Here is a 27,604-nt window from a genome sequence, read left to right as displayed (position 1 = left end):
CGTTACTAGAGAATTTTAAGCGCTGTTTAATGAGCCTACTACTGTTTAAGGAGGCTTTTGAAATATTACACTACTTTAATATATAAAGTATGTATTTTATTCTTCATATCTGAGAAACCTCTTCTTATTTTATCTATATTGTTGTAAAGAGCCAATAAGTAAATGCAATATATTTGTCTTAAATTTAATAAGTTTTTATGCACATTTATTTATTGTATTCATGTTGGATGCACAGCTGTGCAATTTAAATTTGGCTCAAACTTTTATAGTCTGAGGGCCTAAAATTAAAAAAAAAATCTTTTTATCATTTTTTAAGTATGAAAACTGTTTTGTATAAAATAAAACAGTTCTGCCTCACAGACATAAAGATAAGTTAACAAGATATTTCTCAAGGGTAGATTTCAACTTTGGTCCATGATTTTTGTTTATTGGAGAATACACTATCATGAAATAATCAGAGATCTGATAGTAAAGGAAGTGCAACTGTGTTTAATGTGAAACTGACTTCAGTTTATAACTCTTAATATTTTCTGGGATCTGTCTTTGCTTTTAATTGCAGTGATAATACTTGCAATAAATCAATATATATTTGCTTTAGATCAAACTTTTATGTACTAACTGCAAATTCAAATGTACCTAACGTAAAGTCAAAAGTACTAAATGTGGAGTCATAAGTAAAATGTACTCAACTTAAAGACAAATTTACTAACTATAGAGTCATAAGTAAAATGTAGGGCTGTCATCGATAGAAACGATATCGATGTATCAACGATTTTTTTTGGTCGATCGATTATCGACTCCCATTTTCAAAAATCGATATTTTACAGGGAGAAAAAACTACCCAAATAAACACTCAGACCCTAAAAAACAACTTAAGTTCACAAAACTGTAAATTTGGATGAATGCAAAAAAGGAGTGAAGGCAAAATAAAAATGAAAGATGTTATTATTTTTTTTGTATTTCTTTTATTTCATAAATACAAATACAACACAATCAAACACAAAATATGGAAAGTAGGCAATAAAACTTAAAATAGCATTTACAGGAAGGTATATAGTATTATATGAACAAATAGGTCGTTAATCTAACTTAATAATCAATATATCGATGTATCGTCGATATTTGTCTTCTGATATATCGGTATCGTCGATACGCCTAAGACCCAATCAATGACAGCCCTAGTAAAATGTACTTAACATGAAGTCAAGTGTAACTAACTGTAGTATCATAAGTAAAGTGTACTTGCTATGAAGTCAAAGGTACTAACAATAGAGTCATAAGTAAAGTGTACTTACTGTAAAGTCAAATGTACTAAATACAGAGTCATAAGTAAAATAGAGTCATAAGTAAAATGTACTTGCCATGAAGTCAAATGTACTAAATGTAGAGTCATAAGTAAAATGTACTTAACATGAAGTCAGATGTACTAACTGTAGTATCATAAGTAAAGTGTACTTGCCATGAAGTCAAATGTACTAACTATAGAGTCATAAGTAAAGTGTACTTACCTTGAAGTCAAATGTACTAACTATAGAGTCATAAGTAAAGTGTACTTGCCATGAAGTCAAATGTACTAACTATAGAGTCATAAGTAAAGTGTACTTACCATGAAGTCAAATGTACTAACTATAGAGTCATAAGTAAAGTGTACTTACCTTGAAGTCAAATGTTACCTAAATGTAGAGTATGTCATAAGTTAAATGTACTCTAGCATGAGTCAGATATACTTACTAAAGAGAGAGAGGTACTTGTCATTTGCCAGAGGGACATGATATGATTATACTTACATTATAGCATATTGAACAGACCATAATTATGACAAAGGGAGATAATATGATCATTCTGACTAAACAGCAAAAGAAGATAATGTAAACATAACTATACAGAAATATATGTTAATTATTAGCCGAGGAAGGAATTGTAAAAATATTTACCACTAAGCTAAGGGAGATAATTGAAAATACTATAAACAAGACAAGGGAGATAATTGAAAATACTATAAACAAGATAAGGGAGATAATTGAAAATACTATAAACAAGAATAGTCAAGAGAGATCATTTTATGGAAAAAAAACATACAGTCAAGGGAGATAATTTACAAAATATTTGTAAAATCCAAAGGGATTTGATTATAATCTCAGAAGCATTTCTTAATGAATATTATACTGTGGTCACTTTTGTGCATTACCGTAATTAAAAATAACCAAAACTTGCAAGTTGTAACAAATAAATGTTACTATCAGAATGGGCTTGCTTCTTCTTTGTTATTCAGGTGTTTTGCCATTAATGTGTGTACTACATCTGTTAGAGAGTAAATTATCTATTGTTTATAAAATACTTCACCTTAGTCTAAATAAACAAAGGTTTCAAATAAACAAAAAGAAGGCAGTTTATTTAGATAATTTTTAAACAAGAAATACCTGAAATGTGAAGCATTGCTAAAGGAAACTACATTATGTCAGGATATTGTGTGTTTTATAGCCTTATATGTGACATAATGTCTAATTAAAATGCTTATGAATTTGTTTGTGTTATTTATGGTAAATCGCAGTTAAATATTTTTTCCATATTTTGTGAAGATTTTGATGTTGCTAACAGTAAATTTTAGACAGTTATGATGGGATGCGTAAATAAAACTTTCAAATGTGAGAGAGACAGGTTTCCGCTGACAGTAATTTTTTACTGAATTAATTATTTATTCATTAATTATGTGATTACTCTAAAAGTTACCTAGTTTTTTCACTGAACAGGATAATTAGCGTATTTATTTAGAGCAGTATATCCTTATTTGGATGTTTTTGTACTCTCAGAAAATTCCTGACTTTCTGGTAATTTTTTGCCTGTCTGTATATGAAACAACTCAATTAAATCGTAATGCAAAGATCTAATATATGCAAAAAAACAACAACAAATTTTGTATTATTCTGAAGTTTTGGTCTTTTGTTCATTTGTAACATTAACCTTTAGTGGTCAGACTGTTTTGAGGAGCTTCCAAGGTGTGAAGTAGTAAAAAGTCAGGAATATGGGTTTGAAAATCATTTATTTAGAATATATATTAATGATGATGTTTTGAAGCAACAGTTTCTGCAAGATTTCAGAACAGCAGGTAACAGTTAGAACCTGCAGAGTGCAATGACATCATTGTGGGAATTCAAAATAAAGTGTAGGAAATAAATTATGTATGGTGTCAGTTTGAGACTGGTTAAAGTCTGATTAATTATACGATGCGGTTTTGGTTGAAGAGGCAAAATGATGGCAGTTTAAAGCTCCATTGCAAAAGTAGTATACCTGATACCAAAGAAATCAACGGTATTTTAAAGCTACTTGTATTGAAGATAAGATTTTTTCTTATTGGGTTTAACATTGCACCAACACAGATATAGGTCATATGGCAATTTTCGAGCTTTGATGGTGAGGGAAGACCCCACATGCCCTTTCATGCATTATTTGATCATGGGCGGGCCAACGACCTTCCATAAGGCTACTTCTCAAGAAGAATTCAACGACCCAAGACTTGTGAGGCTAGAACCCACATCGGTGAGGGGCAAGTGATTTGAAGTCAGCGACCTTAACCACTTTGCCATGGATGCCCCTTTTGAAGATAAGAAGAAATAGGGTAAGGCAAACCTCTGTTGAGCCACAGTCTTACTATATAAGGTAGGTGGTTGTGAAAGTTGAAATTTTAACAAAAAGTCAGTTTGGGAAGTTAGCTGTCCAGCTGCTAAATATAAGGCAACCAGTTGCTGTGTGAAACAGGTGGTCATTTAGGCAGGTTCAACTCTACTGGCAAAAGCTACCTTAAGAATTATTAAGTTTCTTGTGAAATCAGTGACAAAAGTGAAATAACTAGCAGTGAGTTGTAATTTTCAAAGACTGAGCAGAAAAAAAAAGCTGAAAAAATCTTAAAAACACCAAAGGCTTAAGGAAGTAGTATTAAAGGAGTTAATGGAAAGCTAAGACTGGTGGAGAAAAGTTCATGAGGGTAATTATGGAATAGTAGGAAATGACTAGGATACAGTAGGAAATTAATTAGATGAAAGCAGTTAATGACATTTTAATGTCCTATACCTAGGATAGGTTAAATGAGGTGAAAGATGGGATAAAGTATCTAAGAAATAGGGCAGATTTGGAATTTTCTTAAATAATTTCAAAGAAAAAAACTGATAAAGTACATTTTTTTGTCATAATATTGAAAGATTACAGATTAAGTCAAAGACCTTCATATCAAAAAAGTCAGTCAGGTTTTCTTGAGAAATGATGACATGCCCTTAGAACCAAATGCTCAGAATTTGTATTTGGTTTATAGCCATTCTGTATTCGTTTATACTACATAAATAACAGAGATTTGATCAGAATTGGTATATAATTCAAGTCATACCCAAAATTGCATGCATAAAACATATATAATTTTGCCCCATGGGGAATCTTTTCTTTTACACGATTTCTGCTGTTAGCAAAACTTAGCAAACACGGAGACTCAATATGACTGTTTGGTTTTCGTGTTTTGATCATCTTCCTCCTTAATGTGACCAGGGGTATTAATAATTGATGGGAACTTAACATCAGTTTGTACATCATGGATGTAGTATGTGATGAATTATTGACTACCTTGATTAACAAATCTCAAGATTGTCTGTCTCCAGGAGAAATAGTGAAGGAATCTGATTTTATAAGGATTTTTTTTTTCATGTGTTGGAATTGCATAGAAGCTTAAGGGCTCATGAGCTATTAGCCTAAAAACATTGGTTTAATTAAGCTTGTTTTAATAAGCTTATTTTGGTGAGTACAAGAACTTTGAATTTAAAAGAATGTATAAACTTGTAATTGGCCTGAAACATCTTTATCTGTGATCATTTTGCTTTTTTCCATTATCTTAAAGTGTATTTTGTATTTGCGAAATTAATTTTACAGAACTGATGTTGATGATTATTGCTCCAGAGCATAATAAACTTGCAATTTTGAAGGAAAATGAAAGATGTAAATTAGATATATAATGATATGTGTAAACATAAGTTTGCATATTAAAGTCAGTAAAGATGAACTGACATTTTTATGCCCCCACACATTTATGTGGTGGGCATATAATGTTGCTGCTGTCTGTACATGCATACGTACGTCCATACATCGGTAAGTCGATCGATCCCAAAGTCTTGTGTTTCCAACTCCTCCTGCACTATTAACCTGATTTGCTTCAAACTTTCATAGATGAACAAGCTTCATGACATTGTGCAGATGACCATAAAGGAAGGAATTTTTTTCTATGACTATTTTTACCCCAGTTATATGGCACTTCGATAGTTTTTGCTATATGGGATATATATAGAGAAAAGTCTTGTGTATCCAGATCCTTCCACACTGTTAGCCTGATTATGGCCCTTTGATAGTTTTTGCTATATAGAGTAATGTATGGCACAGTATGTGCGCCATACAACTCCTATGGACACAATTCTAGTTTTGCAACCCTGAAAGAATTTTCAAAATCATACTTTTGAAAAAGATGTGTCAGTTTGAAATTTAAGAAAATGGCTGACCATGGGGGCAGTCATTTTAGTGTGTTTATGACATCATAACTTTACACACTGCTGAATTCTTTATTTAGCAAATAACCTTTTAAATAGATTAATTTCATATGTTTCCGAGTGTAAAATGTAAAACAAGGTAATTTCTTTCATTATAGCTTGAAAAAGTAGAGATTGAAATTATTTTACAGAAATAAGTAAATACTGTTCAAATATGTTTCTTAAAATTTGATAAATCTGCCATTTTGTTCTTAGTTGCCATGGAAACAAAATGGCCACCATTTTGATCAAATATTTAAATGCTCATAACTCTCATTTTTAAGTTGATTTTGAACAATTTTTCACTTCTTTAAATGATTAAAGAAATCCTAGCAGATGATGGAATTAACATTAGGACAACATTGCCTTTTCCTTTTAAGATAACTTTATAAAGTTTTATTGGTCAGTTCATCTGTGAGTTAAAAGTTCACATTTTGTTATTCACTTATTTAGGACAAACTTACATTTTGTTAGCAATCAAGGTAAGTTTTCAGTTTATATAACATGCCAGTTCATGTAAGAAGTATACATTTTATGGTGTTGAGTTATTACCTTAAAATGGTTGTTGGGATTTTGATGAAACTTCCATGCAAGGAAAGCTGTATGGGTAGTTGTGTATATCATGACAATATTCTTGTCAGATGAATTGATGGAGTTATAGCCCTTTGAACATTTTGATGATAAAACCACATGCTAGTTGTTCATTATTTACAGTCCATCATTTTCTCTTTTCTCTATTTATATTGTTCCCCCCACCTTCCCCCCACCCCATACCCCACCAAAAATTCTGTCTTCTATTAATTATGAAATATTCATACTTTCCACACAAACGACCATCAAATTAAAGTCAAAATAGATGTCTTTTTCCTGTTTGTATTTGGCAAATTATTTGCATATTTATTTGCCATTATTTGTCATAATAGTTAGACAAGCTAACTTTAAGAGAAAAGTAAAATACTCTTAATGTAAAATAATCTTACTTTGATCTTACGCCATTTTGAACTATCCGCCTTTTAATCAAATGTGACAGAAAGGTCTTGAAAGAAGTCAAAATTGATAAAGGAAAAAAGAAGGATGCATGTACTTTAGTATTTCAAAATGTGAGTTTTGATGAAATTTTTAGTTTATAATAATTCTGACATTTATTCCTCATAATGTTCAGAAGAGAACTTTGGAATTTTGTTGTTAGCTCCTTATAAAAGCGGAGGATAACTGGAATTAGGATCGAATGTGCAGAAATTACAGGCCTGACATTTGCAAGTTTAATATATATACTTCGAAAAAGAAAGCAGAAATTTCTCAGAAGTTCATCGACTTTTAAGGTTAGTCAACTTTCCGTTTAATATGTTATATCAACATTTTGGCATGAGTTTTATGTTAAGTTGTTTAACCAGCTCAATTACAGGCTCTTAACACAGTAAAATTATGTTAACTCTGCCCAGGTGGAACTGTTAAAGACTACATTGTAAGCTACAAGAATTTCAGTTGGATTTTCATCTATGATAGAAAGGAGAATATTACATTGGATAGACAAAACCTGTAGTTAAGGAGGTAGGTTACCTTGTTACAAGGGTAAATTCAAATTAGTTGAACCGCAACATTCTTTTGTATTTCGTGTAATATGAAGTTTTAACTGCTACAATCTCAATTTCGTTTGTCTCTGTCCCTTCAAGTTAAATTTTTATCCAGGTTTGAAGAACATGACCCTCCAAAGGTATTTCATATTGAAAGAAGAAGGAAAATACGGATATTTAACACTTTTCAGTGTATTTTAGTTTCATCGATATCCGTAGAAGTCTGCATAATTGATAATTTTACTAATATGCACGTTAGCTTTCTAATATAAGCTTAAAATGTATATGTCGCGGGGCTCGTGTTTCCATGGTAACGCATTTTCTCTCATTTTTAAACAACTATGTATAAAAATAGGGGTTTTCGACGGCCTCAGTGCCATTCTGTTAATGACCAACATGGAATATTTGGGTAATATTATTAGCAAAATACTAAGCACTTTACATGGTACCCTATTTTTCTTAAAGTTTAAAGTAACCATGGCAACAGAGATGTTTAAAATAGCTTATATCTTGCTGTTTGTCCTAACTTTTTATAAAAAGTATTGAATAAGATTATCTTTCAAGTTGATGTAGCTTTAAAACATATTATTTCTAACGTAAGTTATATTTTCGTGTTATTTGCATTTATTCAAACAAATTTCACAGCTTAGAATACTTACAGCAGTACCCCTCGTCTGGAATTTTTCATAGAAAAATCGTTCAGCATGCTGCTTTTATTCACATGGATATTGTTGAAAGGAAAATAAAAAGCCGAAGCTGTATTTCTTAAATAGACCAGTGTCAACGCTTTTAAATTTTACATTTAGATACACAGGTCACGGGCTTTGTTTCCATGGTAACATCAATTAAATTCAAGAACCCACAATTTCCTACTGAAATTGCAACAATTTTAGATCTTAGTTTTAGTACAGAAGTAAGAAATTATCAACGGAACCTGAAAAATAGGTATTAGAAATCAAACTGCTAGATTTTTTATTTGAAAATGGCCGTAACAAGTAACCTTTCTCCCAACTATATTCCAAATAACATTGCTTATCATCATCCATTTTCTTACATTCCGCATAACATTTCGATATATCTACAAAAAAGAAGCAAAATATTGATTATTATTCAGAGCAAAAGACTCATTACAAAATATTTCAGCAAATAATGGTTATTTGAAAATAGTTAAAGTAAAGAAAATGCACAGAATTACGTACTTTCAAGATAAAAGCTATTAATTTTGCGCGGTAACTGACACGTAACGTCATGACGTCAATGACGTCATTTTAAGGCAACAATGTTTTGAAGCGTTCCTGCGGCAATTTATTCATTATTTCTGCATTATTAAACCATAAAGCATCAGATCGAAGACAGGTTCATGATTAATTTTCAGAAGAATGAATATACAGACACATTTAGTTTGTCGTAAACGCCGTCGTAAATCGTCACGTTAGTTTCCGGTTGGACATGCGCACATACAAATATGAAGGTAACCTACCTCCTTAATGTAAGTGAACCTGTACAAAATTAGATTATATGCTTTTAGATGCAGAGTCTGAGAAAGGACAAGTAAACATTATTTAAGATAGGGAAGTAACTTTGTCTGAAGAAACGCATCTTAAGATGAACTAGTAACTTTGTTCAGAATGAGAAAGAGCATGATTTGAGATGAGGAAGTAACTTTGTCTGGAGAAACAAACTTTAGATAGGCAGGTAACTTTGTTCAGAAGGAGAGAACATGCTTTGAGATGGGGAAGGACTTTGTCTGAAGAAACACATATTGAGATGGGCAAGTAACTTTGTTCAAAGCTATGAGATGGGGAAGTGACTGTCTGAGGAAACAATTATCTTTAGGTGGGCAAGTAACTTTGTTTCCAAATGAGAGAACAATTACTTTGAGCTGGGGAAGTAAGTTTGTCTTAGGAAACATGTCTATAGATGGGCAAGTAACTTTGTTAAGAATGACAGAACGTATGAGATGGGGGAGTGACTATCTGAAGAAACATGTCTTCAGATGGGCAAATAACTCTGTTCAAAATGAGAGAAAATACTTTGAGACGGGGAAGTAAGTTGTTTTAGGAAACATGTCTATAGATGGGCAAGTCACTTTTTAATCCCCCACCACAAATGGTGGGTGGTTATAGGAATGGTCTTCGTCCGTCCATCCTTCTGTCTGTCCATAACACTCGTGTCCGCTCCATATCTCCTAAACCCCTTGAAGGATTTTCATGAAACTTAAGTCAAATGATCACCTCATCAAGACGATGTGCAGAACCCATGAGTCATCCTTGTTGGCTCAAGGTCAAGATTACAACTCGAGGTCAAAGGTTTGAGCCTTCCATTTTGTGTCCGCTCTATATCTCCTAAACCCCTTGAAGGATTTCTTAAAACTTGGGTCAAATGATCACCTCATCAAGATGATATGCAGAACCCATGAGTCAGCCATGCCGGCTTAAGGTCAAGGTCACAACTTAGGGTCAAAGGTTTGAGCCTTCCATTTTGTGTCCGCTCTATATCTCCTACACCCCTTGAAGGATTTTCATCAAACTTGGGTCAAATAATCACCTCATCAAGGCGATGTGCAGAACTTATGAGTCAGCCATGCTGGTTCAAGGTCAAGGTCACAACTCAAGGTCAAAGGTTTGAGCTCTTTATCTCCTAAACCCCTTGAAGGATTTTCATAAAACTTGTTTCAAATGATCACCTCATCAAAACGATGTGCAGAACTTATGAGTCAGCCATGCTGGCTCAAGGTCAAGGTCACAACTTAGGGTCAAAGGTTTGAGCCTTCCATTTCGTGTCCACTCTGTATCTCCTAAACCCCTTGAAGGATTTTCATCAAACTTGGGTCAAATGATCACCTCATCAAGAACTCATGAGTCAGCCATGTCAACTCAAGGTCAAGGTCACAACTCAAGGTCAAAGGTTTGAGCTCTGTATCTCCTAAACCCCTTGAAGGATTTTCATAAAACTTGGTTCAAATGATCACCTCATCAAGACATTGTGCAGAATTCATGAGTCAGCCATGTCAGTTAAAGGTCAAGGTCACAGCTTAAGGTCAAAGGTTTACCCTTTCACTATCCATAGCAGTGGCGGGGGATTTAGCTGTCTTTTAGACTGCCTATTTTCAAAATGACAGAACATGCTATGAGATGGGGAAGTGACTCTCTGAAGAAACATGTCTTTAGATGGGCAAGTAACTTTGTTCAAAATGAGCAGGGGTGTGGAAATCCCAATATTTTTCACTTGTCCACGGACAGATGAGACTGAAAAATCTACTTGTCCGCAGTCAAAACTTACTTGCCCGGATTTTCAACATTTAAGTATGCAAATAATTCTTTATTTTGGACAATAATCTACAAGTATTAACAAAAGCAAACATAATAAAGTGTAATACTGTAGCTGTTTCAAAAATTAAGCTTTCGACACATTAGCTTGTGTTCGTCCGCGAGGCAGTCGAACATTTAAAGCTCTGCTCCCGTCCTACCTTTTGACCTTGAATTGTCACTGAAAAAGCATGAAAACACTGTCTATGAACAGTGACACTTGTTAAAATAGAGTCCATTTTATATAAAATTTTATATGAAATACCTGTGGTTTTGCATGCTAAAGTGTAGCACGTGGCCGTTAACTGTTACCTATTGTAATTATGGGTTGCATACACACAAAAGAGTTTGAATAGCCGGGGAGCGGGGCTTTAACAGAAATACCTGGAAGACTGCCCATCATGCCATGCAAAATCATGTGATTATGTGAAAAAGCATGAAACTTTCTGACTGTTACAGTTAGAAAACATGAAACTTCCTGACTCGTACTCGCGAGCTCTTTGTACTTTGACTGTTGACTTCCATTTTTGTTGGCAGATGAGGTTGTAACAACGAATTTGTCCAAAACTTTGTGATAATTGTTTACGTTTCCGGTTTCTATTCGCCGAGTATCATGTGAAAAAATCACGCGAGATCGTGACAGGGAACCAATCAAAACGCAAAGAAAGAGATACTAAATTTAGACGCAGTATGGTTTTCCCAAAACTGGAGAAATCGAGAGGCCCCCAGCGGGTGAAACATCCGTTTTGTACGTCAAATTCTTTTATTAACTCCATAAACTTGAAGCACTGTTCAGCGTTTCTAAATTATTGTTTCCTTTTTTTTTCATTTCAAACCAGAAAATTTGTGCTTGTCCACGGACAAACGGAATGCGAAAACTCACTTGTCCGCCGTCAAAAAGTCCCGAGTCGGACAAGTCGGACATAGGAATTCCACACCCCTGATGAGGGAACATACTTTGAGATGGGGAAGTAAGTTGTATTAGGAAAGATGTCTATAGATGGGCAAGTAACTTTTTTCAAAATGACAGAACATGCTATGAGATGGGGAAGTAACTGTCTGAAGAAACATGTCTGTAGATGAGCAAGTAACTTTGTTCAGAATGACAGAACATGCTTTTAGATGGTGAAATAACTCTGTCTGAGAAAACATTTCTTTAGATGGTCAAGTAACTTTGTTCAAAATAAAAGAACTTATTTTAGGTGTAAAAATTATGTTATGTAGACACACAAGACCAAAATCTTGCTTGAGACATAAATTTGTTATTTCTGTGAGAACATTCTTTTAGGCAAGGCATATTTACTAATAACACCAAAGACTTTAAATTGGGACTTTACATTGCACTATAGAAAAGACATTGTGAATGCAATGGAAACTAAAGAGAGAACATTGGATGAGAGTAATGCCTTTTGTTGAGAATGCATTTCAATATAGAAGATGAAATATGACTAAGATATAGAAGTTGTCTTGCAAATAATTAGAAAATCCAACCACAAAGTTGTCTTGGGGGCCGCCGTGGCTGAGTGGTTAAGGTCGCTGAGTTCAGATCACTTGCCCCTCACCGATGTGGGTTCAAGCCTCACTTAGGGTGTTGAATTCTTCCATCCAGCTGGCTTTGGAAAGGTCGGTGGTTCTACCCAGTTGCCTGTTTGTGATGAAATGATGCATGGAGGGGTACCTGGGGTCTTCCTCAACCATCAAAGCTAGAAAGTCACCATATGACCTATAATTGTGTCAGTGCGACGTTTTAATTCAACAAACAAAGTTGTCTGTCTTACAGCTCGTTTAAATGGGTCAGCCGTGTTGATGTACTTCTAAAATAGACTTGGCTGGTTTATAGGTTGGTCAGGGCTACAGATATGTATTGTATTTTGTCATCGGAATATTTCTATAAAATGCTTCTTCCCCTTCCATTTGGATCCCTCCATGTTTACAAACACATTTGTTTATTTTATGGACTGTAAGACATTTGGAGCTATAATTCCTTTTCAGTGTGTAGGTGTGTTGAGTAATAGTTTTCTGAAATAATCATTTGTTCACCTGTAGCACACAGATTATAGTAATTAATTGATTTTGTTGTTGTAATGTAAACTAAGCATGTAATTATTGAAAAATTTCTTGATTGCAAGTGAATTGTTCATTCTATGTTTTATGTTTACAAAGTGAAAGTAAATGTTACCCAGGAGTAGACATCAAAAGGGTACATTAATGGCTGCAGTAGCTGTTTATTATCATGTTCATCATGTACTACAGAATGTGGAATTGATTTTGCAGAATTAAAAGTAAAGAGTTGCAGTTGAATAATTCAGTACTTACAGGCACTCTTTTACGTAAATGATTTAGTCAGTTTTATTTGAAGCTTTTAAAAAGTCATCTGAAAATATATTAAAACCAGAAGTTGTTTTCGAAAAAAGCATAATTTTGTCTTCCCAAAAGGCCTCATTTAAATGGTAGGGAAAATTAATATATAGTATCTGGTCATGACACAAAGAGATGAGTTGAAAGGTGGACAAATTAAAATTTCACTGGGAATAAAGATACAGAGCAGACACAGAATTAATTCTATTTGATCTTTGATCTCTTGTGTGCCCCTTGACCTTAAAAGCAAAATCATGGAATTTTGCATTATGCACATCTTCATAATATTATATATATGACATTGTAGTTGGAAGATTTCCCAGGAGGTAAAAAGATACTGAGCGGAGACAAAATAATTTGCTGTTTTAAATGTGATCTTGAATCTACATGATTGACAGTGGGGTTCTGCAACTCATCATGGTTAAATTATTCTTAACATTTGTGGCAAGAATTTAAAAAAAAAAACAGCTAGAGGTTGAAATGATACTGAGCAGAGAGGATATTATGATACCTCAATAATGTACCTGTGTCCTAAAATTGTTGTGGGGACATAATTAACAGATAGCAATCAATCTATGAAATGCATCAATCATGGCTCGAAGTCACATTGGGATGAGCTTATATAGTGCTTGGGTTATTCAGGTTTTGAGTGATTGAGACATAGGGAAAAGAAAAAGTACCGTCAGGGATCACATACATTGCTTGACTGAGCCTGGATGCTTGAGCCACCAGTTACTAAGGTTTCTCTATACCAAAAGTTGCAGATCAGTGTAACTTAAGTAATTATTTAGTATTAAATATGATAAAAGATAACACTGTGTTTTTCATCAAATTTTTACTGTGTGAGGAACACAGTAGACCATTTTTCCACATAGCTTACAGAATTTGATTGTTTAAATAAATGCTGAGTACTGCATAAAAAGTGATGAATCACTTTTTACTTATTTCTTTCTTTTCAAAACAATCTTGGAGAAATATTAGGAACAAAAAACAAGAAATGTGCAATACATCTCTCTTGAAGATTCTCTGTTTTTCTTGTAAATTTTTCTTACATCTAGAGGCTTGTAAATGGCAGAACACTTAATCAAGTTTGTTTGTCTATTTTGATTCTTCTGCATGATTATGCTGTTTTGTTAGTTTTGCCAGAATAAAATAAATCCATGTGTGAGTTCTCCCCAAGGGGTATGGTATTATTGAAATCTCCTCACAGAGAGCAAGCCAGGCTTTCCAATTAGTTTACTAAATCAAACACTTTTTTCATATTAACTGTATTATGAGAATTTTATGATAATGGTACCAGGTATTAATTGATGAACTCTTTTGGAACTCTCTTCCTGTCAAGGATCAGGGAAGCTGACACGCTAGCTGCTTTCAAAAGCCTGCTCAAAACCCACTTCTTTGTACAATATTTTGTTAACTGACCGATACATTTATTTTTTTTATCTTGTTTTTTTTTTTTTTTTTTTTTTTTTTTTTTTTTAAATTATACTTGTTTTCATTCATGATTTTTGTTAATGTGGAATGCATTATCTTTGTATACGTATTTGTTTGTATTTTTGCAATTTATTCTGTAAAGCACTTTTGAACGTGTACAAGTGCATGAAAAGAGTGCTATATAAATGTGGTATAATAATAATAATAATAAAGTAGATTAGTTATGAAATATTGTTGCTGTCATTAAGTACTGTATTAATTATAGAAAAATTGTGGATTTTCTAATGTATCTAACCAGGGGAGGTAATGACCCTTAAATTTTGTATTTTTATCTAGTCTTGATTTTTAGCTCAACTTTCGAAGAATAGGGAGCTATCCTACTCGCCCCGGCGTCAGCGTGAGCGTCGCACAAATGTTAAAGTTTGCGTACCACCCCAAACATTTTCAAAGTCCATTGAGATATTGCTTTCATATTTTGCATACTTGTTTACCATCATGACCCCATTCTGTAAACAGGAGCAGACAACTCTATCAAGCATTTTGACTGAATTATGGCCCCTTTTCGACTTAAAATATGCTTATTGTAATGTTAAAGTTTGCGTACCACCCTAAATATTTTCAAAGTCCATTGAGATACTGCTTTCATATTTTGCATACTTGTTTACCATCATGACCCCAGTCTGTAAACAGGATCAGACAACTCTGTCAAGCATTTTGACTGAATTATGGCCCCTTTTCGACTTCGAATATGCTTATTGTTTTGAGTTATTGTCATCACTTGATTGGCGTCGACGTCTGTGTCGGCATTGCCTGGTTAAGTTTTATGTTTGGGTCAGTTTTCTCCTAAACTATCAAAGCTATTGCTTTAAAACTTGCAACACTTGTTCACCATCAATAGCTGACTCTGTACAGTAAGAAACATAACTCCATCCTGCTTTTTGCAAGAATTATGGCCCCTTTTGGACTTAGCAAATCATGGGTATGACAATATTTCTGGTATACAGAGACAAAAAAAATCAAAAGGCAGTGCTCTTGTTCATCAGTGGAGGATAAGTTGATATGAAGAGACTTTAAAGGGTTTTTTTCAGAAACAAGCTAAAATGTGTTTGTTTTAAGTTGAAGCATCATCATATAATGTGTATAATAATCAAGTAAGACCATTGACAACCCCACCTGAGTAAAACCACTGATCTTTCAAAAGCCCTTATAAGTTTTGTAATTCAATAAGACTTTGTGTCATTTGCAGAGATCAACAGCACCTGGTTTTATGGTGTAAACATTCTCTCTGGAAACAATGTACAGATATATTACTTTTTTTATGAAAATACTTACAGAGTTGTCATAGAAACTGTAACTGTTCTGGATGTCATTAAAATTTTTATTAAAATGTTCTTACAATATTATGCCTCCTTATTTTTCAGTATGTAAAGTTATATAAATTCTCGTGAACACAAGAATTAATAACTACTTGATATTTGAAATATATTTTGCATTTTGTATGCCCCGCAAGAGAGGTAATAATTGTAGGTACTGTCCATCTGCATGTTTAAATTATTTTTTCATCCATCTAAATCTGAGTTATAACTTTTCATTCCAATAACTTATGGCAAATATTAGGGAGATAAAATGTGTGAAATAACCTTTGAGGTCAAGCTCATAGGCACGGACAGACCACTTTATTTGATTTTATTATTTTTGTTATTCTTGCCCACCATAATATTGTATGAAGCGAAAACAAAGTATGAATTCTTATGATACATTAGAAAACAAAAATACAGGAAGAAGACTCAGAATAAATTCATATGATACAGGAAGAATTCTACAAAGTTCTGAACAGTGAGTAATTTGTTTATAGGTAGTAACATCTTGATTGTCTGAAAATAAGAAATAAAAAAAAGGAACAACATTATATACAGTACAGTAAACAAATTACACTACACAGACTTATATTAATTGAAATGTCTTTGAACGTTATTTTCTATAAACATTATGAAACTTGCATTAGAGGCAGGGTTTCAGAAATTCCATGTCCGGGGCCCGGGGGAGGGGCGTGGGGGCTACCAGAAAATTCTGTCAGTCTACTTAATTTTTTTAGCGTGTGCCCGCAAGGCTAACTTATAATTCCATGTTGAGTAGCCTGAAAATCAGTAATTTAGTCTTCAAAGCTGTCTATAATCCCCATTGTTTATTGAGTGATACACGCTGGAGGCATTAATTATCTTACCACCTGGCAAACAGTTAACCATAAATCGTGTCCAGAGGCAAATGTTTACAAAAAAACATGGGTACATGAGAATTTATACTGATCCAATAACATCAGTCACTGATCCGTAGTGTTGAAAACAATATGCAAACCAGTCTTTGAATTACCGTCATCCTACGAATATAAGACGCACATTTTTTTACCGAGATTCTGGTCTCGAAGGACCGATGCATCCTTAGGACCAGAATATATGGGGATAGAAAAAGACCAAACATTTCCACCGACTCAAAAATTAAGAAAATTGATCTTTGTTTACACCGCATACCTCTATATTGAAGAGAATTCAAGGGGATAATGCGAGTAAATACCAATGACTCGGGCATAGCCAATAGCCGGTATTGGGACCCGGGGTCTTAAATTACTTTTGTATAAAATGTAAAATTTAGAGCTCACGTAAAATCTTAAGATAAATAAATGCTGTTTTTCATTAAAATATATTTTACTACGCATTTCTGTAACTGATCATTAAGTTTTTAACAAGACCTGTGTAAATCTTTCCCGGCGTGTTTTCACACATTTTGCATTAAAATACTTGGAACTCCATATCAGGTAGCTCGGAAATTGATTATCTAGTCTTCAAACATAATTTTGATAGTTGTCTATAATCCTCCTGTTCATCGAGAAATTCACACCCGAGGCATTACTTATCTTACACCTACTGTCACAACCTGCAAACAATTAACCGTTTTATCATACCCGGAGGCAATTGTAAACATGTGCATGCAAGATTTTAGACTGATTCAATATGATCATAATCGCTGATCCGTAATGTTCAAAACAATTTGCTAACCAGTCTTAAAATTACGTCATTTTACCGCCACGTGCCAAAGTGTACTTTCGTTTTCACTGGCGTCAATATTCATGGAGTATTCAGAGGATGCGGTAGTTTAGTGCTTACACAGAGTTTATGCTTTTCAATTTAAATACTTGCACAACATGCCCGCCCGCTAAGCTCAGTAGGTTAGAGTGTTGGTTTACGGACCGCGGGGTCGCGAGTTCGATCCTCGGGCGGGGCGTATGTTCTCCGTGACTATTTGATAAACGACATTGTGTCTGAAATCATTAGTCCTCCACCTCTGATAATTTATGTGGGGAAGTTGGCAGTTACTTGCGGAGAACAGGTTTGTACTGGTACAGAATCAAGGAACACTGGTTAGGTTAACTGCCCGCCGTTACATGACTGAAATACTGTTGAAAAACGGCGTTAAACCCAAAACAAACAAACAAAACAAACTTGCACAACATGCAAAAACATCAATAATGATTTAACATAAACCGGTGAGTTTGTAGAAACTATAGCGAATTTCGGATAAACATAAATTCGGATAAGTCATAAGTGGGCATAAGCATTTTTCCAGAATTCTGCTGATATTTTTTTGGCCGATTATGGTAAGTCATTTTACCGCCTCCTGCCAAAGTGTACTTCTGTTTTCTCTGACCTAAATATTTATCGAGCGATGACAGGGTTTACATTGGATCAGAGACATTCGATTATAAGGCACCTACTTTATGCTTTTTACTTTAAATACTTACAAAACGTAAAACAGTGGCCATGATTTAGCGAAATTCGGCGAGTTCCTTTCAGAAACTGTAGAGAATTTCGGACAAACATAAATTCGGATAAGTGAATACACAGTGCCAAAAAAGTGAGAGATAATTGCTATTTTAGAGAATAAAATCTATATCGACATTAGTTCTGGGTACCTTTACTTAACTGACACTACTTTTATGTTCTGATTGTCGCATCCAGAGATGCAAAACAGCATATAACATTGTTTTAGTTATAACAAAATGTGCGTATGGCTAAAATAATGAAACCATGTATTAATCTAAGCATTAATTCCATCCAACTTTAGTATACAAGCACTGGGTAAATATATTAACCAAAATAGTCATTGCCAAATAAACATAAATGTACGGGCTACCAGACAAAAATATTGGTAGCCCACTGGGCTACCAGTAAATTCGCAGATTTCTGAAAACCTGAGAGGCCACCTTTAAGTAGAGTGCAAAAAATAGTCTCTTAAAACTGTGACTGAAAGTGGTTTCCTGATGCAAGTGAGTGAAAAGTTGTGCTGCAACAAAAATTGCTCTTTTCCTTTCGGTTTAAAATTTGGCCATTTTGTTACAGCAAAACATTTTGCACATGTAATCCTTACAGCATACCACTGTATGTTCGACTGTACCTCAAAATTTTAGAAATTAGTAGGAAGTTGTACTTATTCGTCTAAATGTGAAGTAAGTAGGAGCTGAATTTTTAAAAAGCAAAACAACTATGTTCGTACAATGACTTCTTTTATTCTATGCATAGATTTTGTTTCTATTCAATAATAGCTTCTGAATTATTACCCTGCATGCCTCTTTAATCACAAAAAAGCCGCTATACCTTGAAAATCGGCAGTGAGAGAGATGCAGTTATATTGTTTGCCTCAGTTATAATATCCGATATTTTCTACCAGACTGAATCAGTTCACGGTAACATCCCAACAGTTGAACATGTGTTTTATTGGGGATTACAGCAGTTTAGGGAATACTGATTTTCTGTTCTCAAAATCTGTTGGGAATTATTGGATTTGTTACTTGTATAATACAGCAGGTAAATATGGAAATATTTGGAGTATTTTCTATCTATTGATTGGCCAATAAAAACTTGATTATTAATTAGTGAGTATTAGTGTTGGGATTTGTGTTTCACTGTGGCTTTATGCCATACAGAAGCTGCGTAAATTGTTCGTCAGCTGTTACAAGAAGTATAACAGAAGTTTCTATTTGGATTTCTTACTATGTGTCGGATATTAATTTACTAGTGATGTTATCAGTTTACATTAATTGAATGAAATATATTCAGCAATTGTTGCCTTTAACAAATAGCAATTTTTTGCTTGTAAATTTAATCAGTATAGATAAAAAAATATGTCATAGGAAGAGTTAAATAGATCTCTTGATATTTTTTTTCTTGTATTATTTTGTGAAGTAGATGATCAGGCAGTTTTGATTAAATCATGTTATATTTTAATTACATGTACATTTGAGGATTGATACTTTCAGTAAAATTTTGCATCATTTAAGATAATAATTAGTACTAAATTTTCTCTTTAATAGAGACAGTGCAATTGTTTGGTCAAAATCTTAAATTTTAAAATGTCGAGGAAATAGTTCTATGAACATAGGAAATTTTAGTAGTGTGCTATCTGAATAAAAGTAACAGAACTAAATTATGTCAGGTATTTGAAATCTCAGTCTGTAATTCTATTAAACTTTGTTCAAAACCGTTTATTGTTTTCATTATGATATTGAAATGTGACAAAAGATTTTTTTTTCACCGATACCTGAAAAGGTTTTCCAGTAAAAAATTAAGGGATTCTGATCAGTATATTAAAGCACGTTAGATACATCAGGTTATTGGCGGAACTTATACACATTGTGCGGCCATTCATTTCTCTGTCACTGTCTAAAAATTATAAATGTCATTGTTCTATTTTACAGAATAAACCCATGCGACATTTTAATATAAGCACGCAGAATCTCAAACCTTAATATATTATACCACCAAGTTTCATGTGGATGCAGAGTTTTATCTTTGGGTATTTTTTTTTAATTTTCAAAAACTGCCATGTTAGGTTAGTCACTTTAACCTTTACCCTGCTAAATTTCTAAAATGGACTAGTCTAGCTGTCTTTCAGCTTGTTTATCAAAGGGGTGTTCACTGAAAATTTACTGACTGATTGGTCTGCACTGGTTGCAAAGGCAGAATCGACACTTGCAGCCAGCAGGCAAAGGTTAAAGAACAATAATTAAATTCATCTAAAAACACCAGACATACTTGTGCAAGATTTAATCATGCTCTTTCCTAACAGATGAAGAAATGTGAAGTTTTTTTACATGTCTGGAAAATTTGTATTATTTAATCATACTATTGATGTACAGAGAGAGAAATTGATGGAAAGAAACTTTCTGAATGTGTCTAAATTAAGGTATAAAGGACGTTTCTAGCAAAACAAAATTGTTTTAAAATAAAATATACTTTTTCTTCTTATTTCAAGCTTTTTGTTGTTAAAGGAACAGCAATAACACCCCCAGCAACTTGTTTAAATGAAGATATATACATTTTGTTGTACTACGCATAGTACAGTCAGACTTCGTTAACTCAAACTCGGATAATTCGTACAAGACCCTTCTCTCGAACTCATCGTCAGGGCCCGGAAAAATCCCTGTATGATGAAATTTGTTCGATATCTTGAACAACCGATCAAAAGCAATCAGATTTTGCTAGTCCCGTCGAGTTCGAGTTAACATAGTTCGACTGAACTTAATCCCTTTTTGACAAAACTTTGGGAAATCATGATATTAAATTTGTGATTTAAATAGTATTATGTATAAATAGGGAATTTGCTTCATCCTACTTATTGATATGCACTGGACTTTCAATTTCTCTTATATCTTTTGAAATAAAAAATGATTTAAAAATTAATAAAATATTAATGAATAATAAACATTATCAATTTTAAAGCAAACCAGGTAATGTTGTAAAATACATAAATAATGTGTTTTTCTTGTAATGTTAATTTTTTTTTGCAAATGTTTAGTTTTTATTTGACAACCAAGTTTCTTTTTTATTTGATCATTAAACTTTGTGAAAATGGTTTAAGGGTCAAATCAGCATTGTTTCCTGACATGTTTAAGAGTGAAGTATTTTAAAACAGGCATTTTATTAAAAATGTATAATAAACATCCTTAATACAGACATTCATGGGGTTAAGTTTAGAAAAAAATCATATCAGGAAATAATAAATTACAATGATCAGGAAAAATTCACAAATTGTTATTTTTTAAATGTTTATCTATACTGACAATAAAGAGGTTTTAAAAAGGACAAAAAAAATTATACTATTAATTAAAACAGATGAAATTCGGAGTTTCACATTGTGTGACTTAAATTGTATGTTTTTTCAGTTAACAAACAAAAAATACAGAAATAAAAGGTTTGTGTTTGTTAATTAATGTTGTCTTGAATGAAAACACATGTTTGGTTACCTGAAAGCATTATTATCTCTAATAAACCTTGGTATTTACTTGAAATTATAAAGTGATTTCCTGCTGTTAAAGATAAATGGAAAAATTGGGAATTTCAATTTACTGCATTGACAAGTAAGACACATGGATTAAATAACTCTCTCTAATTTACTCCCCTTTGATTCTATGAATGAATATTTATATTGTATGATAATAACAAAAAAAAAAAAAATCCCAACTCATTTGTGAATTTGATTCCCCATAATTATTATGAAACAGGACTTTGCAAATACTAGTCTGAATATCTTTATTTTCATGTGTAAATTTCTTTTAGTTTCTCAAATTCGAAGTCATATCCTTTTTTGATACATAACACATTGACCATGGAATGAAGATTTTTTTATACATCACACATTGACCAGTTGAAATAGTTTGCAAAAATAAAAGCAAACCCTGTTTGAACAGTTGGAAAGAAAGTATGCAGCTGAAACTCGGTATCTTGAATTTCAAGGGCTCGAGTGTGTTATTTCGAAAAAATCCAATATTCGACTTAAAATAATATTTTGTGCATGTGTTTTCGTGACAATGTCTTCAGTATAGCCGGAATTTTGAGATAAGCAAGTTAGAGTTACTGAATTTCAACTGTACTATAACTAAGTCAACATTTCACCTACTGTTTGATCCACCCTTTTTCTTGATTTCTCTTTAACCTTTACGCTGCTAAGTTTCTAAAATTGACTGGTCTATCATTCAATTTGGGTGGTACCATTTATTATTCGAAGGGGTGTTCATTGAAACTTTACTGACTGAAAAGCGAACAGTGCAGACCGTGATCAGCCTGCATGGACGTGCAGGCTGCTCTTGGTCTGCACTGGTCGCAAAGGCATAATCACTTGCCGACAGCAGGCTCAAGGTTAATTATAGGACAAATTCATTAAACATCATTCTTTAGAAGTAGAAACTTTTAAAATCTTCAAAATATCATAATAAGCTTTTAATTTAACGTCAAAAAGCGATTTTGAGGGGGAATGGTATTTTTAGTTGTAACTATGTTAAAAATTCAATTTTGATTTTTTATTGTGAATTAAATTGTTATAAAACTTCAAGAATATCTTTGTTACAGTATGAAACCTGCAATATTTCTGCGTGAAAAACCTGAAATAATTTTAAAAACGAAATCTAAAATCAAACAGTCAAAAATATGATTTATCAGAATGTGACAGAGATTACAGTGCTATAAGGGGAGATCATTTTATAGGAGACTGACTTTTTATCTTGCTACTCTGAAAAGGACTGATCATGAATCTCCTGGTACTCTTGATATTATCTGTAATTAATCTTACAATGTTATGGAGTTAAAAAAAAATAGCAAAAACCAGGGTCGTTAAAGAAGTTATGCTTTTTACGTGCATGTTTTAGCAATAAGACTTTGTTGTAAACACATGGGAGTGGCGGAGAAATTAATCATTCTTTTTTTGGCAAAACTTTGGAGAGTTTAAAAATATGAAGTCATACACCTTGAAGGGTTTTAGACACTATGTCAACTTATTTTCATAAAAATAAATCATATAGAAGCAGTATAAAGGAATAAATTAGAAAAGATGAAAAATATTAGTCACACAGAATGGTTTGCTGACTGATTTATTCTAGAATAATATACAAATTTGTCTATTTTCTTTGCAGATTGTAAAACAGTCTAAGAGGAGTTAATCACATGACCAATTCTGCAGACATTGTTATGTACTAACAGTCTATATATACATTTTGATATTTGTGTGTTATACTTGTGTTCCCAAAGCGCTTAATGCAGCTTAAGTGATTAAAAAAAAACGAGACTAAAAATTATGTCTGAAAGCAGCGAGAAAATGTCTGACCATAGTGAGAGCGGCAGCGATAGTGGAAATAATAATGACATTTGCCGCGATTTTCTGCGTAATGTATGCCGGCGCGGGAAGCGATGCAAATATCGCCACCCAGGTGAGCAAGAAACTAATGAATTTAAGAAAATATCGGAATATACATTTTGTCATGATTTTCAAAATAACGGATGTAGAAGAGCAAACTGTAAGTTTCTTCATTGTACAAGAGAAGAGGAAGAACATGCGAGACAGACGGGTGAATTACCAACAAGAGTGATGCAAGCTGCTGCTTTAGGAATTGGAGTCAATCATGCGGAAATGGTAGCAAAAGGCGGTGTTCCTATTTGTAAAGACAATTTAAAAGGTGACTGTCATCGTGGGGCAGGATGTAAATATCGTCACATATCAAGTGCTGAGTACGAATTCTTGCAAAGAAAATCTGAGGGGCGAAACGAGATGTACAGAAAAGAACATCAGTTAGAAAGGTTTGAGTTTGAACAGGATATTAAACGTAGGAGAATGGACCCTGACTATCCTTCAGATGGATTTAGAACATATGAAAATCGTTATCCACCTCTGTCTCCAAATTCCAAACCGTTAAGTTATCAGTTATTAGAAGATGAAAATTCGATGTTGCGGAAAAAAGTTGAAGAATTAAAAAAGCAAGTGGCAGACTTGACTGCAACAAATGAGGTGCTTCTGGAACAAAATGCAAGATATCGTGTGAGTAAAACAAACATTTTACAGACTTTAAATGCTGCTGGGGTACAGGCAGCAATTCAAGCTTCATCTTTAAATCCGCTTAATACAAGCCTCGCGCAGCAAATAGCCCTAAATAGTGACTTAACGACAATAACTCAGCAGCAACAGCAGGCCTTGCAACAGCGAATGGTGCGAGAACTGGCTGGGGGCCAGGCGCAGTGCAGTATAGCTGCTCCGCCCACGCTCAACACAGCCACCCTATCTTTGAACCCACCTTCAATTGTGCCCGTCTCTCTACCACAGACCCTGTCTGGGCTTCAGCCGTCCAATAATCAGAGCTTGGCACAGAACATTGACATGAACGCTTCACTTGTCTCGTACCCCATTGTCTCACAAGCCATGAGAATGACCGCAAGCAGCTTGGCGCACTGACCAAATAGCCAAAATTTATATGTGAGTATTGTCTTTATTTGTTACATGTTTGTTTCTGTCTATAAAGCTATGTTTGTCTTTTATTTGTTCATTATCATGTTATTGTCAGATTCAAAATGACATCCAGCACTTACCTATAAAGTAACAAAATGACTTGTGTGTAGGCGTAGGAATTAATATTTGGTTTTCACAGCATCACAATAGTCATTACCTTGTTAACTCACCTGAGCAATGCTTTGCTCAGGTGAGCAATTGTGATCGCTCGATGTCCATCATCCGGTGGTTTGTGTTTGTAATAGAGGCGGCATTTTTTTACTTGATCTTCATGAAATTTGATCAAAATGATTGCCTTGATGCCATCTGGGGTCAAAAACTAGGTCACTAGATTAAATCAAAGAAAAACATTGTGTATGCAGTAGGGGCTGCATTTTACACTGGATCTTCATGACATTTGATCAGAATGTTTGCCTTGATGAAATCTAGGTCAAATTCAAAAATTGGTCATCTGGGTTTCAAAAACTAGGTCACCCAGTCAAATCGAAGAAAAACCTTGTGCATGCAATAGTGGCTGCATTTTTCACTGGATCTTCATAAAATTTCACAGAAAGTTTTTCTAAATAAGATCTAGGTCAAGTTCTAATATGGATCATATGGGGTTAAAAACTAGGTCACCTGGTCAAATAAAAAAAACCTTGTGTTTGCAGTAGGGGCTGCATTTTACACTAGATATTCGTGGAATTTGATCAGTTTGTTTGTCTTGATCAAATCTAGGTCAAGATTGAATATAGGTCATCTGGGGTCAAAAACTAGGCCACTCGGTCAAATCGAAGAAAACCGGTGTGTGCTATAAGGGTTGCATTTTTCACTGGATATTCATGAAATTTAATCAGGATAATTGCCAAGATAAAGTCTAGGTGAAGTTCGATTATGGGTCAACTGGGATCAAAAAATAGGTCACTGGGTCAAATCAAGAAAAAACCTTGTGTATGCAATAGGGGCTGCATTTTACACCAGATATTCATAAAATTTGATCAGATTGTTTGTCTTGATAAAATCTAGGTCAACTTTGAATATAGGCCATCTGGGTTCCAAAACTAGGTTACTTGGCCAAATCAAAGAAAAACCATGTGCATGCAGTAGGGGCTGCATTTTTCACTGGATATTCATGGAATTTGATCAGAATGATTGTTTTGATGAAATGTAGGTCGGGTTTGATTAGTATTCATCTGGGTTCAAAAACAAGGTTACCCAGTCATTTCAAAGAAACACTTTGTGTATATAATAGGGGCTGTATTTTTTACTGGATATTCATGAAATTGGATCAAAATTATTTGTCTAGTCAGATTGGAATATTGGTCATTTTGGGTCAAAAACCAGGTCACCCAGTCAAATCATAGAAAAACTTTGTGCATGCAAAAGGGGCTGCATTTTTCACTGGATATTCATGAAATTAGATCAGATTGTTTGTATTGATGAAATCTAGGTCAGTGTTGATTATGGACCATCTGGGGTCAAGAACTAGGTCACTAGGTCAAATCAAAGAAAAACCTTGTGTATGCTATAGGAGCTGCATTAAACACTGGATATTCATGAAATTTGATCAGATTATTTGTCTTGATCAAATTTAGGTCAAGTTTGAATGTAGGTCATCAGGGGTCCTTGTGTATGGAAAATTAGAGGCTACATTTTTCAGTGGATCTTCATGGCCCAGATGAGCAACCTAGGACCACTTGGTCCTCTTGTCTTATTTACTTGTTTGATAATTGTTATTGCTAGTTTCTTTTTGAAAAAAAAAACAAAACAACAGTGACAACATTATAGGGAAAAAGGTCTGGATATACAACTGCAAAAATATTTTTCCAATTAGAAGGTTTTTAGCTTACCTGAACATGAAGTGCTCAACATGAGCTATTGTGATCACCATTTGTCTGTTGTGAATTCGACAGGTAACGCTCTAAGAGGTCACAGTTTTTTACCAATCTTAATGAGACTTAGTCAGAAGGTTACCCTTGATAAAATCCCGAATGAGTTAATTACTAGATCATTTGGGATCAAAAACTAGGTCACTTGATCATTTATTTGGAAAACCTTGTTAACAGTTGAGAGGCCACATTTTATACCTCTTCTTCATAAGACTTAGTCAAGTTAGAAACTTATTCTAGGTCTCTAGGTCAGGTCATAGAAAACTTTGTTAGCACTCTAGAGGCCATATTTATGCCCCCCCACACCCCCCTTCGAAGAAGGAGGGGTATATTGTTTTGAAGATGTCTGTCAGTCGGTCTGTATGTAGACCAATCCGTTTCCGGATGATAACTCAAGAACGCTTGGGCCTAGGATCATGGAAGTTGATAGGAGGTTGGTCATCACCTGCAGATGACCCCTATTGATTTTGAGATCTGTATGTCAAAGGTCAAGGTCACAGTGACCCTGAACAGTTAAACAGTTTCCGGATGATAACTCAAGAATGCTTGGGCATAGGGTCATGAAAGTTGATAGGTAGGTTGGTCATGACCAGCAGATGACCCCTATTGATTTTGAGATCAGTATGTCAAAGTTCAAGGTCACAGTGACCCGGAACAGTTAAATGATTTCCGGATGATAACTCAAGATTGCTTTGGCCTAGGATCGTGAAAGTTGATAGGGAGGTTGGTCATGACAAGCAGATGACCCCTATTGGTTTTGAGGTCAGTAGGCCAAAGGTCAAGGTCACAGTGACCAGAAACAGTAAAACGGTTTCCGGGCGATTACTCAAGAACGCTTGAGCCTAGGATCAGGAAAATTGATAATGCTTGGGCCAAGGGTCATTAAAGATGATAGAGAGGTTCATCATGACCAGCAGATGACCCTATTGATTTTAAGGTCAGTAGGTCAAAGGTCAAGGTTACAGTGACTCAGAACATTTAAACCGTTTCCAGACAATAACTTGAGAACACTTGGGCCTTGGATCATGAAACTTGATAGGGTGGTTGCTCATGACCTGTAGATTTTGAGGTCTGTAGGCTAAAGGTCAAGGTCACATTGACCTGAAACAGTTAAACTTTTTACGGGCGATAACTTGAGAACGTTTGGGCCTGGGATCACTAAACTTAATGGGGAGGTTGAT

The 27,604-nt window shown here is 34.1% G+C and overlaps 1 protein-coding gene across 8 annotated transcripts in view; it reads left to right on the top strand.

The window, feature by feature from the left end:
• LOC123531790 (zinc finger CCCH domain-containing protein 10-like) overlaps positions 1-27,604 on the top strand; it is a 288,284-nt gene that overhangs the window by 234,351 nt on the left and 26,329 nt on the right. For 6 of the 8 annotated variants that reach the window (XR_008365981.1, XM_053517073.1, XM_045313034.2 and 3 more), the window contains one exon: positions 23,192-24,522. The exons of 1 other annotated variant lie outside the window; for it this stretch is intronic. Coding sequence is in view for 6 of the 7 variants with exons in the window: in XM_053517073.1 (XP_053373048.1) it covers positions 23,353-24,501 (1,149 nt within the window). In the remaining variant the exon portion in view is untranslated. Of the gene's footprint in view, positions 1-18,917; positions 19,092-23,191; positions 24,523-27,604 lie in introns of those variants that run through there. One more of the 8 variants, XM_045313037.2, reaches the window with a different exon arrangement.

Source organism: Mercenaria mercenaria, chromosome 11, assembly GCF_021730395.1.
Source record: "Mercenaria mercenaria strain notata chromosome 11, MADL_Memer_1, whole genome shotgun sequence".
Lineage (NCBI taxonomy): Eukaryota > Metazoa > Mollusca > Bivalvia > Venerida > Veneridae > Mercenaria > Mercenaria mercenaria.
Note: the sequence above shows the minus strand (reverse complement) of the source record. Positions and strands in the feature narration are given on the sequence as shown.